Source organism: Cariama cristata, unplaced genomic scaffold (genome assembly GCF_000690535.1).
Source record: "Cariama cristata isolate BGI_N322 unplaced genomic scaffold, ASM69053v1 scaffold17631, whole genome shotgun sequence".
NCBI classification, from domain to species: Eukaryota; Metazoa; Chordata; class Aves; order Cariamiformes; family Cariamidae; genus Cariama; species Cariama cristata.
In genome coordinates, this window is record NW_009597728.1 from 3,323 (window position 1) to 16,870 (window position 13,548).

General features: G+C 39.0%; 1 protein-coding gene across 1 annotated transcript in view; it reads right to left on the reverse strand.

Annotated features, from left to right (window-relative positions):
* Positions 1–617: 617 nt before the first annotated feature.
* The window catches only part of DOPEY2 (dopey family member 2), a 45,061-nt gene continuing 32,130 nt past the window's right edge, over positions 618–13,548 (reverse strand). The window contains exons 21-36 of the mRNA XM_009709027.1: positions 12,773–12,898; positions 12,025–12,159; positions 11,288–11,343; positions 10,354–10,458; positions 10,202–10,268; positions 8,717–8,858; positions 8,233–8,315; positions 7,893–8,002; positions 5,100–5,246; positions 4,624–4,685; positions 3,796–3,924; positions 3,164–3,300; positions 2,770–2,825; positions 2,130–2,279; positions 1,533–1,662; positions 618–875 (exon numbers count right to left, since the gene is read on the reverse strand). Coding sequence (XP_009707329.1) covers positions 618–875; positions 1,533–1,662; positions 2,130–2,279; positions 2,770–2,825; positions 3,164–3,300; positions 3,796–3,924; positions 4,624–4,685; positions 5,100–5,246; positions 7,893–8,002; positions 8,233–8,315; positions 8,717–8,858; positions 10,202–10,268; positions 10,354–10,458; positions 11,288–11,343; positions 12,025–12,159; positions 12,773–12,898 — 1,893 coding nt within the window. The remainder of the gene's footprint in view (positions 876–1,532; positions 1,663–2,129; positions 2,280–2,769; positions 2,826–3,163; positions 3,301–3,795; positions 3,925–4,623; positions 4,686–5,099; positions 5,247–7,892; positions 8,003–8,232; positions 8,316–8,716; positions 8,859–10,201; positions 10,269–10,353; positions 10,459–11,287; positions 11,344–12,024; positions 12,160–12,772; positions 12,899–13,548) is intronic.

Below are 13,548 nucleotides of genomic sequence, written 5' to 3' on the forward strand. Positions count from 1 at the left end.
GTACAGAGTTGAAATTACAAACATGGTAAGTCTGCAGTTATTTGCACAATGCGAAGACGTATAAAATACATCTGTTTGAAATTTAGGTGATTTCTTTAGAAGTTGATAAGTTTTAGGACAAGTTAAAGAAAGGAGAAGTAGAAGCAGGCTTTAACCTCAGGAAGTGGCTTATCTGCAAACTGATTGTACACTGACATGCGATATTAGCTTTTGCTTAAATTTACTTTCAGAACACAGTTCCAAAAGCAGTTTAAAATACTTACTTGAGAAGTTAGTGGATAAACGGTACAGTTGCTACTTTCACCAAGCCAAAAATATTCTTCCTTTATTTACAAAATCTCTTTAATCCTTCACATTGAAAACAAGTAAAAGAATACAGTAACTATGATAAATTACCACTAAATTGTACTTCCCCCTGCCCCCCTCCCCCTGGAACCAAAGAATCTTGCTTTTTAACACCAACTCAGAAGCCTGGATTCTTGAAGCACTCCACAACAGCAGGAAGAAAACCCAAAATGTAGTTTCAAAACTTGGGAAAAAAAGAAGAGCAGAATTGCAGTAAAGTTTTCCCTTTTTTCGCTGTTTATTCACCACGAGCCAAGTGTTCAATGTGTGGCTTAACTTTCCATGTTTTCAAGGAAGTCACATTCAACACTCTCTTCAAGCTGTTGCAAGATCTTTATGCCATTATTGCCAACATAATCCACAGAGAGAGATGCAGAAGTATGTGAATTCTGAGACTCGCTCCCGTTTGTTGTAAATGCGCAACACAGAGTCTTGAAGAAGGGCATGAGCTGGGTGATGCTAGATATAGAGCGGAAGTTCAAAAGAGGAAATTTGTGCTTCTTGGAAATTCTCTCAGTGTTGTTTGTTTCCTGTAAGCAAACCAACCAAGATTTAGTAAATTTTTGCATTAAGACACAATGTTGTAATGCCTTGTCTGAACCCTGTACTATACGCTTTTTTCATACTAAGAGATCCACAGCCTACAACTGTACCACAATATACATTATACAGAGTTACTTCTATATTTGGATTCGAGGTTCCATTAAATGAAAGTCTCAAGTTCAGAAGGCTGCAAATTTGGACTACCCTTCAGATTCAGATATCAAACAACATCTGAATACAGAGAAATGCTGAGAAATGCTAATGCCCCTATTTCCTTTTCTGGAAGAATTAATATGAAACCTTAATGGTAATTTAAAATGCTATTATGGTAAACTTTTTTGACAAAGTACAGCATGCTCTTCTTTATAAATACTGAGACAAATTGTTTTCACTGGGTGGTTGTGGGCAGATTTAAGGGAACAATAGGAAAACTGCCTGTTGTTCCCTCACACTCAAAAGCAATCTGACATCTTCAAGATATATATGTGAAAGCAGGCAGATCATTTTTAAAAGCCTCATGACTTTTATTAGAATATCTAAAAACCTTTTGCCTAACTTAAAATCTTGTCACTTGTTTAGGAAAGTAAGTTAATGGCTAAAAGAAAAGAAAAGAAGAAGGTTTGAGTGAAGCGTTCTTTCTTTACCCCATATTTCCTCTTCAGCAGATCCATGATTCTCATAATGTGTGGTCTGCATTCCTGATGATTTTCTACCAGATGAGAGGTCACTGTAGATGACTCTGTGTCCACCTCTGGGACAAATGCCCATTTGTACCTGAAACAAATCAATTACTTGATAAGAAGACAGGCAGAAAAAAATCCTTGTTTGGATCATACATGGTTCAGTAGAGCACTGGTTTGTTTATAGAAAGAGCTGTCATAACTATAATTTTATGCTATTACCAGAACCAAACTTAACAAATAAGGACGTTACTATCATGTCAGTATTTAAATGCACTGGCTTAAAAAAATTCCCAAGTGTGTGCAGAGTCTCTGTCTTTCTCTTCTCCCACTTTTTCCAAGTTAGATAACCTCCTAATGAGGATGGTGAAATCCTCCAACACTGACAAGACCAAATTGTTTTTCCAAATACCTCGAATTACATTTGTCTGAGTATCAACATCTGCACTTGTAAAAAGAACTGATGGCAAAATTAAGTCTAGAAGAAAATAGATCTGGAATTATTTTAAAGGATAAGAATGGTAACGATGTGGAGAACAGGTAAGTAAATAGAGGACTTACATTTGAAACAACTGCATCCTGTCAGGTGGAAATGAAAGCGCTGTGTCCAAAAACTTACAAGCTGATAAGTACAAGGACAGCTCATTCTGCTGTATGTCAGATCCACTGCCATCACCCGAGACTTTCTGTTTGCTTATTTTGCTGTTGGTCCTGTGTTAGTTACAATTAAGAAATGTACCATTAAAACATGAACCCACTAAATGTTTTTCATTCAGCAAAAGAGAAATGTACACATTTACACAAATGAACACTTGCACCTGTGCAAAACAGAAACTATTTTTATTCTGTATGAGCACTGTGATTAATATAAAAGGCTGTTAAAAGAAAAAGTAATCTAAAATATTCAGAAAAAATGGCAACATGTTAAAATACTCAAATGCCGACTCAGCATCTCTTCTGTTTTTGTATGCAACTAATAAGTGGTACTTATCTTTTTGGAACATATCACTATCTTAGATGCTGAAAAAAAATCCTAAACTATGATTCATCAGTACCAGAAATACACAAGTGCAATAACAAAAAATGCTGTTATCTCCTTCCTATCCCAGAGAATTAAATAAATAAACAAAAATTTGCAGATACAGAACAAGCACAATCGTTACCAGCTTTCACAAGTTCTCTATCAAATGGTAATTCTTACTTTGATGGTTCATCTTCCTCAGTTAAATCTTCTTCCAGTTGTAGAAATGTCTGAATCTTTAAAGAAATAAATTATTTATGGGGATACTGAAACGTTCATACAACTTAATCACAAAAAAGATATGCTTCACATAGGAACCACAGACTCTTCGTTTGCTCTTATGACTTGCAACAAATTAACAAATCATGCAAGAGATTACATTAGCAACAACAACAACATTAATCAAAAAGGTATTTCCTAATGACAATGTTAATTCTTTTCCCAAATTATCAGACTAATGTAAAGCTATGAAAACCTTTCGTTTTTCCAACAGGGGGTGTATTTGGGAGGAATTAAAAGGAGAAATGGGAAAAAACACACACTAATTAGTTTCAGATTACTACTTATTCCTTACCAATTCAGTTACCATAATTGGCCACAATGAGGTTAGATGCTGAGGAGAAATCCTTAACAAAAGAACTCTGAAGAAGAGAAACATCTGTGCAGCAACTATAGAAGTCTGCCCAACACGGAGGTTCTCAGTCAGTCGTTCTGAAATAAACATAAAAAAAGTAAAAAAACCCAACCAAAAAAAGAGTAATATTTTCCTGAACATGTGTTGTTTTGGGAAATAAAAAATGTAGAAGGTGGAAAAACAAAATTTGTGCTTTATCATCAGTTTTGGGTTGAGCCCCTTGCACTCTATTAACAAAATTGTGATTCAGAAAAAGTCAAGACATGGTGGTTTTATATTGGACAAAATTTTGTCAAAACTGACATTTAAGGAGAAGCAACAACAGCCCAAGAGTGGCTGGAAGATTGCCACAAAATAATCGTATTTCCAGTTATACCTCCAGACCAAAGGCTTTGGAACCCAGATTCCTCTCTCCCTCTCAGTGAGATTATTTATTTGTTAGAATTCAAAGATTCACAGCATCATAAATTTCGGAAGTATGTGTTGGAAAACAGGTGACATTCCTTTCTTATACAATTCATATAGGTGTTACAGCTGGAAAAAAAAAAGGCAGGTGAAATTACAAATCTTACCTTGTATTAAGGGAAGATAGAGGTGATACTGGTCAATCTCTCCGCTAAAGACAGCGAACGCTTGCCGCTTTAACAACATTGCTTTTTGCTCAAAACTTGGGTACAGTTTTAAGGCGCTGCTTTGCATATCTATAACAGAGATACAGATTATCTGCCACATAAAGTCGTCTTGTGTTTTGGGCTGAAAATAATTCCTATGTTGTGAAATCTTTTAAAAAGACAAACTCTCTTTGGGTCTACTGATTGGTGAATTGGTCTCACATTGTAAACCTTCAACTATTCTTTTAGAAGATGTGAAAAAGAGACTAAAGCTGCTTTTTCTTTTGAAGCCTTAGGCAAATTTCAGGGGTCCTATCCCACCCTTTCCCTGCCCTGACTTATTCTTCTAAACTCTCCTCAAGCCTGAATTAGAGGTCAAAGCATATAGCTCAAAGGTTTGCTGTACTGGTGCACCACGTTCCTACAGCTCGATGCCAGTATACAGACACCTGCAAAGTTAGCCAAAGCCTCCTTGCTTTCTAACAGTGAACAGCTGCAAAAGGTCGCACTTCAGCAACTAAAAATGATGGCAAAATGTGAATTCAGGAGTCCAACGTTAGTACTTCTAGAACAAAAATACTTCTGGTGTGTTTTAGACATGACCAAAATACCAAATTAACTTAGCACAGCTTTTAGCTGTGAGTGAAGGTGACAATGTAGTCAATTATGCAGATGCAGCATTGTCTGCATTTTATTGATACATTAGTACATTAAAAATGCACCCAATAGCTCAAATGCAAATAGATTTCTAATTAATGTAGAAATAAGTTATCAGCAGCTGATACTTACTCATCAAATCTTTAAACATAGTTTTCTCGTGTGTTAGAAGATGATCAATAATGGCTCTCCAACTGAATAAAACATAGAAGGAATTAGATAACCAGAGAAAGCTTCAGTATAGATTCACCTCAGAAAATATTTTGGTCAAACCTTTCATACAAGGAAACAGTTTCCAAATGGTATTTGATATGCAGACTCTTATCTGGTTTAATGCCTACTGTATTCTAGGTCCTCCAGCTCTACTGTATGCAGTTCCCTAATCACTAAGGGGAGTACCAGCATAAGACAAGTTTATTCTTATGCACTATAATGAAAATTTAAGTGCTTATAATGCATTTAGTAGAATGAGTGGTTGAGACCCACTTTTAACATTATTACATTCCGTAAGAAAGTACTAAATATAATTTTATTTCCAATATTAGCCATTCTCCCTTAAATTGCAAGTTCAGAATAGAATCTAGGAGTGCTACAATCTTGTGTCTTACTGAGTGCATGAAGTGTCCATCTGGAAAAATGCTGGATCCATATACAACTCCAGAACTTCTTTTTTCCAGGCTCGCTTGGTATAGGCATATCCACTCAATGAGCTGAGCAACTGAGCACCGGCACGAAAACTAGGAATGTTGTAGGCACTGAGGAAAGAGAACAATAATGATAAATACATATATTTTTTTAAAGTTAAGTTTATGTAACCAAAAATTAGTCTGGCGTTCCCCAGAACTTCTAACCCAATTCTCTCAGTAATAGGCTATGCCTACATTAGCTCATAACTCAGAGCAGCAGGAGATCAGTAGATCAAAGCAGCTTGTGCAGAAGCTCCTCATATTTCCAGTGTACCTGGTTTGGGGAGGTATTTTCAGATTAGACATATCACAGCACAGTACTGCCTGTCTCCACTACGGGTAGTTCAAAACTTCCCTGAAGAAAAGTTTCCAATAAGCTTTGCACCTTTGTCAGCAGACCCCTTTAGAAGATACCACAATAGTCTTCATCTGTCACCCAGATAACACGTCTCATGTCATCATCACCTGTATAAAAATGTCACACACAAGGCTTTTGCTCCTTGTGCTGCCCTATGCACCATCCCACCCTGAATTTGGACACCATGCTCTGCAGGGCACAGCAGGGAAGGAGTGCTGGGCTCAAGGCAAAGGGACCCGTCATGAACTAATGCTTGTCCTCTGGCACCACAGTTTCACTGAGGACACAGATGCCAAACAGCGTTCTGCTACGAATCCTTGCTAAGGTAACTGCTTTGCCCATGGCTGAACAAAGGTTTCAGGTTGGGGAGGTGGTGTTTAGATTGACAGGAACATGATTTTTGGTTGAGAAGGGATGCTGTCAAGGTCTTCTGCTGTGAGCTGACACCACATCTTCACAGAAGGTTTCAGCAGCCCCTGTGTTTTCAAGGAGGTGGTGGGGAGGCTACTGCCTTTTTGGGGAGCCCTGCAACCAAACTCCTGCCAGTCTTGGGGGAACAGTGGCATGAAGACACTCTTGGAGGAAGGACTTGGAGTCCAAGTGCAGAGCAGCATACATGAGTGACATGAAAATCATACAGCCCATCTGGGGCCTGATGGGGGTCCACATTCTTAACCAGTGACCATCTTGTTATAGTTATGGCTACACAGATCACAAGGACTGCTGGCCTTGCCAGGCTGACACTGGAGAACCATCAAGGGACATCTCTAGGCATCTCAGCAACTTCACCAGCACTCTGATGCCTATGTCTTTTGAACCATCAGTCTCACACCAAAGGGCATGGTAGTATCTTCTTTGCAAGAAGAAAAAAGCTGGCTGACTCCTGGTGTTCAGATCTCCATTTGCATTGCAGAACTTGTCATTTATCCCCTGCACCAGATCACAAGGACATCCTGACAGCAGTGGTCTCCATGCCAATTTTAACTGTGCCATTTCCACACATGGGGCAGAGATGGAACGAGTGTTTGGCTTGCAGCCACTGGCTCACAGCAAGCCAAGCACGGCAGCATGATGCCAGCATTCCCAAGAACACTTTCAGTGGTGGCTGTATGCAGGGTTTTCCGTATCTGCTGCAAATGGTGAGGGCACCAGATGCATGTGCACGATCGTGTATGCCTCAGTCAACAACAATGACATACACTCCATACATCAAGAATCAGATTGACTTGGTTAGGGATGAAGTAGGCAGAAAACATTGTAATAGATATAATCGAAACTGCATAAATGTAATGAATAGAAAAGAATAGCTTCCCAGAATTTCTCTGCATCATTTTTAATCCATCCCCCTTGAGAGGGAGCACGAAATGTCCGCAAACCCTGTTGCACCCTGAGGCTTGCTGGCTTTAATGCTCACTTCCCAGTGACACTCAATCATCCCTTTTAGGCATGCCTGGTTATATCTTCCCCGACTCTCTACACCATTTTTCTCTCTTGTCTGTATACTGGCTAGTGGTTTTGACTGTGACCTAAAGTAATGCTTGAGACAACCCTCACTCCCCCCTGTCCACCGCGAGCTGTGGCTGATGCCCTCCCACACCTCAGTATGGACTGGTCTGCTCAGAAAAACATAGTACCCAAAAGGTGGCAGCCAGGAGGAGGGGAAGCTTGATAACAGCTACAGCAGGAGCAGCTGCAATTCAGAAAAATGGAACTGGTGGTGAGCAGGGAAGAGAAGGGGAGGATTCCTTCCTGCCACTTGGCAGAGAACTGCTAGGAAAAAAATGAGGATTTGAGATCTGTGAATAGCACTGGGAGAAAGGCAGGGAGAGATGTATGAGGAAGGCTGAGGAACCAGGACCAACTGTTAAGGCCCTGGAAGATTGAAGGGAAACCACTACAGCAAGGAAATGTTCTCTCCCTCCTCCTGTCCCTGTGGGAAAAGGGTTATACTGTTCAGCTGACAGAAGTTATCATCCATCTCTCCCACATCTATGCTTTTGGCTGAAAAACTAAGCAGAGTATAGGGAAATATTGTACTCTTCCTACTTCTTGATGGGTTCTGTGACGTGCCCAAGGCTCTGGTGCCCCATCCCACGGCCTCTCTCCATTACCTAACCTACACAGGAAAGGGGAGCTTTAAGTAAAGGCCAAAAACCCAGATGGGAGAAACACCTACAGCTAAACAGAAACAGCCGTCACAAAGCTCAAACAACAAAAGATTTCAGTTCCTGGGGGAAATGCAGCGCCTACCTTATTAGAATGGAAACAGAGGAGAGGACAGTCAGAAGAAAAAGTCTTACAGTGTGGTCAAGAAATTCAGACTTAAGAAAAATCACATGTGCAGAGAGAGAAGTCACCTGTGGTTGCGTAGGTAAGGAAATACGTAATAAAGCAAACGTGAAATCAATGGCACAGCTTTCTCCTTCTCGTCGCTCCGGTAAACCATGTCCAAAAGAGAAGCAAGAACCTTAAAAATGAAAAGAATGCCTCCTTAAACCTCTAGTTGGTATTTATGGCAAAAGGGGAAAGCACGCCATATTTCAAGCTAGAATGTGTGTGCACACGGGATGCCTCAATAAAGATTTAAGCTCCCATTTAATCTACCAGGAAAACCTAATGTATTCCTCTGCTTAATAACAACGATAAACAACCACCCCACAGATGAGAGCAGCAACTACAAAACTAGTTCCTACTTACTTCTGCAAGGAGAGAAAGAGCTTGGACACTGTATATTGAAGGAGCAGAGGCAGAAACCATTGAAGATGGTGCCACTGATGTATCTAAAAGAGGCAAAATCATTTAGTTTTCCTTTCAGACATGTTTAAATTTTGCTGTTCCCTAATTTTCTTCCCAAACAGAATTTTTATTTGCGTATTGGTATTACAGTGAAATGCTTCTGGGCATGTTGCCACAATGACATATCTCATGCCCCATGCTGTTCTGTCCCATGTACTGCATGCACCTGCAGTAAGTTTTCCTCTGTCTTATGCACAATCTGCAGATATTTACTAAACCCACTTAGGCTGACATTATTATTGGAGGATAATGCATTTTTTTGGTTTTACTTTTTGTCTGTATTACTCCCGTCTCATGCAAACTACACACTATCAAACATCTTTTACTCTTCAGTGACTTAGGCAGAAGGGAAGCAGCAGCAAAAAGTCAGACAAAATCACATTACCATTCACATCTTCAATGTTGAAGTCATCTGGTAAAATCTGAGGCTGAGCTTTCACTTCTAAGTTCCGGCTCAGCCAGCTAGTCTGTTCCAGAGAAGAACCAGCAACAGTCCCTACAGCCTCCAGGATTTTTTGGGTCACATCCTATAACATAACCAGACAACGTGGCATCAGATAAAAGCTATCATCACTTGGCCAATCCAGCAAAGTCCTTTTTATATGGAATGTGTCAGGAGGATCAGAAGTAGGCACTTTTATCTTTCTAAAAGATAAACACTTCTCTGATTTAACTCTCTGTGCTCTCAAGATAACAAACTCCTGCTCACTTCCAATAAGAACAGGCAAGGAAATGAGAAACAGGAGAAACTTTAAGTTAGCTTATCATGGAGGTTTTAGTCATGATTTTCTATGCAAGCCATTACCATTAACATAGCATCAATTTGGCATCAGCCCTTCCACGCTTTACACATTAACTGTCATCTGTCAAAGACATGATCTGAATTGTTCAGCCCCTCAGAAATGGCATACCAATGCCATTATTGTTTTGAGCACTGTTCCTTTTTGTCCCTTTTATATTTGGAGAACATTAAGTGAGGCAGGGTTTTATTTTATGGCAATCCATCTGTTCATATTTCAGTCTTTCTGTTAGGGGTAAGCAAGACATAGCATCAAACTATGTGCATAGTCACACTTCAGCATATTTAATTCCCAGTGAAATGAAAAGCTGGTCACTCTAATGAAATCAAATCCCAAGTGTCCAAATCAAAGCAGAGGTCACTTGTGAAGAGGCTATGAGATGGCAAAACTGTCTTTTTATCATTGTCATAATTTTGCTGGCAAGTCTCTGAAGCAAAAGTGGAGACTTAATTTCTCTGTTGGCACACGAAAGTACTACAACCATGACAGTGTCTCAGCTCATACGTAGGATTACGTTGGCTCAGAGCCAAAACTGCACCCACATCAGTAGTGCTGAAACTGTTCTGGTGAAATCACAATCAGTATAGGAAGAGAATCTCGCCCTACTCCACCGCTTCTTTACATAAAAGGTGAGCTGACAGTCATTTACATTGCCAAACACAGCTATTAGCTTCAAGGATAATTACACTACTAATTTTCCTAGATAGTTTTGAGGTTTCAGTACTTACATATATGACATGAACTCATGACATCACACTTGTGTTATGATTTAAATTCCGAGAAAAATCATAAAATTACCCAGGGAAAACAGCTTTGAAAAGTCCATAGTTACCACTGCAATTTCATGTATTTTTGACAAAATTTTGTTAGAGACATTCAGTGCATCATGTCTCTCACATTTGAGCCTCCCATATTTACCAGGCCTAAGCCAAAATGTGTGGATGCATATTCACACATTCTGAAAGCACAGGTGAATTCAGATACAAAGTACAGATCAGGTCATCTCCGCTTTTACTTAGATGTACAGTGCCAGAGTTAGGAAGTAAAAGGTATACATGTATACACTGTACCTGCAAGTCTTTTTGGTCTTTTTTGTTTTCTAGAGTAGGTGTCCTAGTCACAAAGTCATTCAGAGTACTGTGGGAAAATCAATTCACTCCGAGTTAATAATTGGCAGGTCTACTCAATGCATTTATAAACCTTCTTCTCTCTTACGCAGTACCTGAGAAGAAGAAAGTGTCCAGGAGGAGCCAAGTTCAACTGCACAGACTCTTTGAGAAGTCCTAATAAGGACTGGAAGTTCTCCTGCAAGGCTGAGACAGGCAGTCTGCCAAAAAAGCAATACCAAAACACATCCAAGTCTGAAGTTAGAGTTAAGGAAAAAAACCCAAACAACAACATACATTGGTAATTTGTGGCCTAAAAGCTTCCATCAAGATTAGTCCTTTAGATCCTGCTGCTTCCTAATTGATCCAACAATATGGTATAAATATCCGGCAGCACATGCAACATGCATACATCAGTAAATGCTAGCAGCACATGCAGTGTGCCAGCCAGCACTGTAAGAGGGCTGAGCCTTCAAGGGCAAGAAAAGGAATAAAGCGTAGCTAACCACTTCACTGCATGCCAGTTTACATCTTCACAGCTTATTGTATACAGTATATTGTACAGTCTGATATATCCCAAGGCTTCCATATGAGAAAAGCCAAGTATGTGAAGAAGAGTTTTGATCAAAGGAATATTTCCAGTCAACTGCCTGACCCACTACATGTCCAGCACAGACTGCAGCCTTAGCAGTTTTATTGAATTTAGAAGTTCTTTATCCATTCATCTGGCAACACAGAACAGATAAGGAGAAAGATCGTAAGAAATTATACAAGTATCTTGCTAATAAGATGCCTGAAGTATGTTGCTCTATTAGTATGAAATGAGGCTTTCAGACTGGCATTATCAACAGATCAATGGAGCATAATGCCATAGCCTAGTTATTTTGTGTCTATGTGTTACTTAACAATGAAGTGCCAATAACCATTTCCTCCATAAAGGTGTTCTGTGACATTGTGACACAAAGATCAAAGTAAAGCAGAAATAGTGATGTTGGCTGTCATCCTAACTAGAGTCAAACAGGAAATTCTCTTTTAAAATAACTGAATTACCTTTGAATGAAAGCATAACTGAACTGCAGCATTGGAATATCTACAAGAGAAGATTTCTGAAAAATAGAAGTAAAATCACAATTATTTGCCATCAGAAAAAAAAAGGTCCAAGCTATTGAATACTTGCGGTCAATGGTTAACATAGCCTTCTTAGAAGGCTGTTGTACTCCAACAGGTGACCAACTATGATAAAACTATCTGTACACCAGTATGAGGGAATTCAGAGCTTTAATAGAGGACCCTAGTTCAGAAGCAGTCACGTTACTTTGGAATATCTGCTACAGTTTATTCAGAGCTGTAGGAGCTCCTACAATGGTGTGCATAGTAGCAAAACTGGTTTCCTTGAAAACTAATCGGAAGACAGCAGACTCAACGCGAAGTATTTCTAACTGTTCACGTAAGGGTAGAAAGATCGAAATGCATCACTGAGCTGTGTATCTGCAGCAGCTTTATGAAAATCATCAGCATCTTCTGTACTGGAGGATCCCATACGTTTTCATTACCAGCAACTTCTCTAGCAAAATATAGAACCTACTTACATTGATGGATCAAAACACAGAAACCCACATTCTGGAAAAAGTAACTTATTCAGGAGCAAAAGAGAATCACACATTAAAAAAAAAACAACAAACCACGAACCCACAAACTTTCCTTTTAACAGTATTCAGAAGACACATTGGAATAAATCCAGAATAGAATAGAATATATTAAGAAAATGGAATTATCTTCATGGTTACCTCTTCACCCTTGATTTGTGATGGTTTCTTGACTACCTCTTTGACTAGATGTAATATGGTGTCAATTTTCAATGTGTTAAGTGCACATATTAGGTCCACAAGAATAAGCTGAGATGCAGTAGCCACTGGAGGAATCTGACAAAACAAAAGACACACCCCTCAGACCACTGTACCAGGCAAAACATCAAGCTGAAAAACCAGCGTTTTGCGGGATTACTCCAATATAAATACCTATACAAAATGTAAATTAGACAAGTTAAATCAAGCATGCAACAATTTGCTATATACAGATCTTCTCCCAACACCTTCATGAAAACAACTTCATTATGCTGAAATGAAAGCAGACAAGAAGAAGGTGTTCTACTCAGAATAAATGTTTTTTTCCAGAGAATACTACAACTCTAATCTTTCTCTGGACATGGAGCTGATTCAAGGTCTTTAAGTTATAACTGACAAGTTGCAATCCTAAGATTACAATCCAGTATTGAATAAAAAAAAATGGCTATTACTATCAGACTTAAACTGCCACAGTCTTTTTTATTTGATTACTTATTTAGGTTTAATTGTAGTCCTGGTGCTTTGTGGAATGATGTATAAATAAGAGCATTTCAGATTTTCCAGTAGTTTGCCATTGTCACATATAAAAACCCAAAGAATCTATAAACAAGCCCAGAGTTTAGAACTGATCATATAAATGTAACATTTGCCTTTACACTGGAAAACTAAGGGTGCCTTTGTTTAGTTTCACCTTGATTTTACTTTGATTCCTGTGAGGTTTCTTGCTATTCCATACTGCTGCAACTGCTGCCATCAACTGGATTCCAAGTTGTGCTGTCAATGGATTCATAAAGTCCAGTATTTTAGTTCTTAATGTCTACAAAGGGGAAAAAAATAACTGTCAATGCTGAACTTTGTAAGGCAAAGGCTATCTCATAGTCTGTAAAACATTCTTTCTTTTCCCAGGATGTTCAGAAAATACACAACAACAAAAGAATCTCTCCCTATACTTGGCAGTCAGACTAGTTTTGATAATTTATTTATGAGTTAGTGTATCCTCCTTACAGATGGAAGGCACATTTGTTAGAAAACAGATTGCAAAACAGAAAAAATAACTGCTTGTGTTATGTTCTCTCTTCTCCAACAGATATTTTCACTACTATGATTTAACAATATCCACAGAAGAAGGGAAAAGTCTAGTATTTTTATTCCTTCAGGTACATGTTCTACTGCCTGCAGAAGGTGCAGACAATTCAGAGGCCGTTGGGTCTACAGCTGCTATTAACAGAAGCTCACAGCAAAAAGCATTAAACAGATCAGGTGAGGGTGCAGATGGGCAAAAAGAACAGGGAAAAACCTACTGTTGTAGGTAGGTACTGTGCAAGTCTGTAGCTCATGAGATTTCTTCAGAAATTCTTTGTGGTCCAATATCATTCTGGGAACGGCAAAACTATTCCTATGAACTCTATGTAAAAGGCACTGGTGAGGGAGGGGATGATAAGGATGATGAGATACACAGCAGTTTAA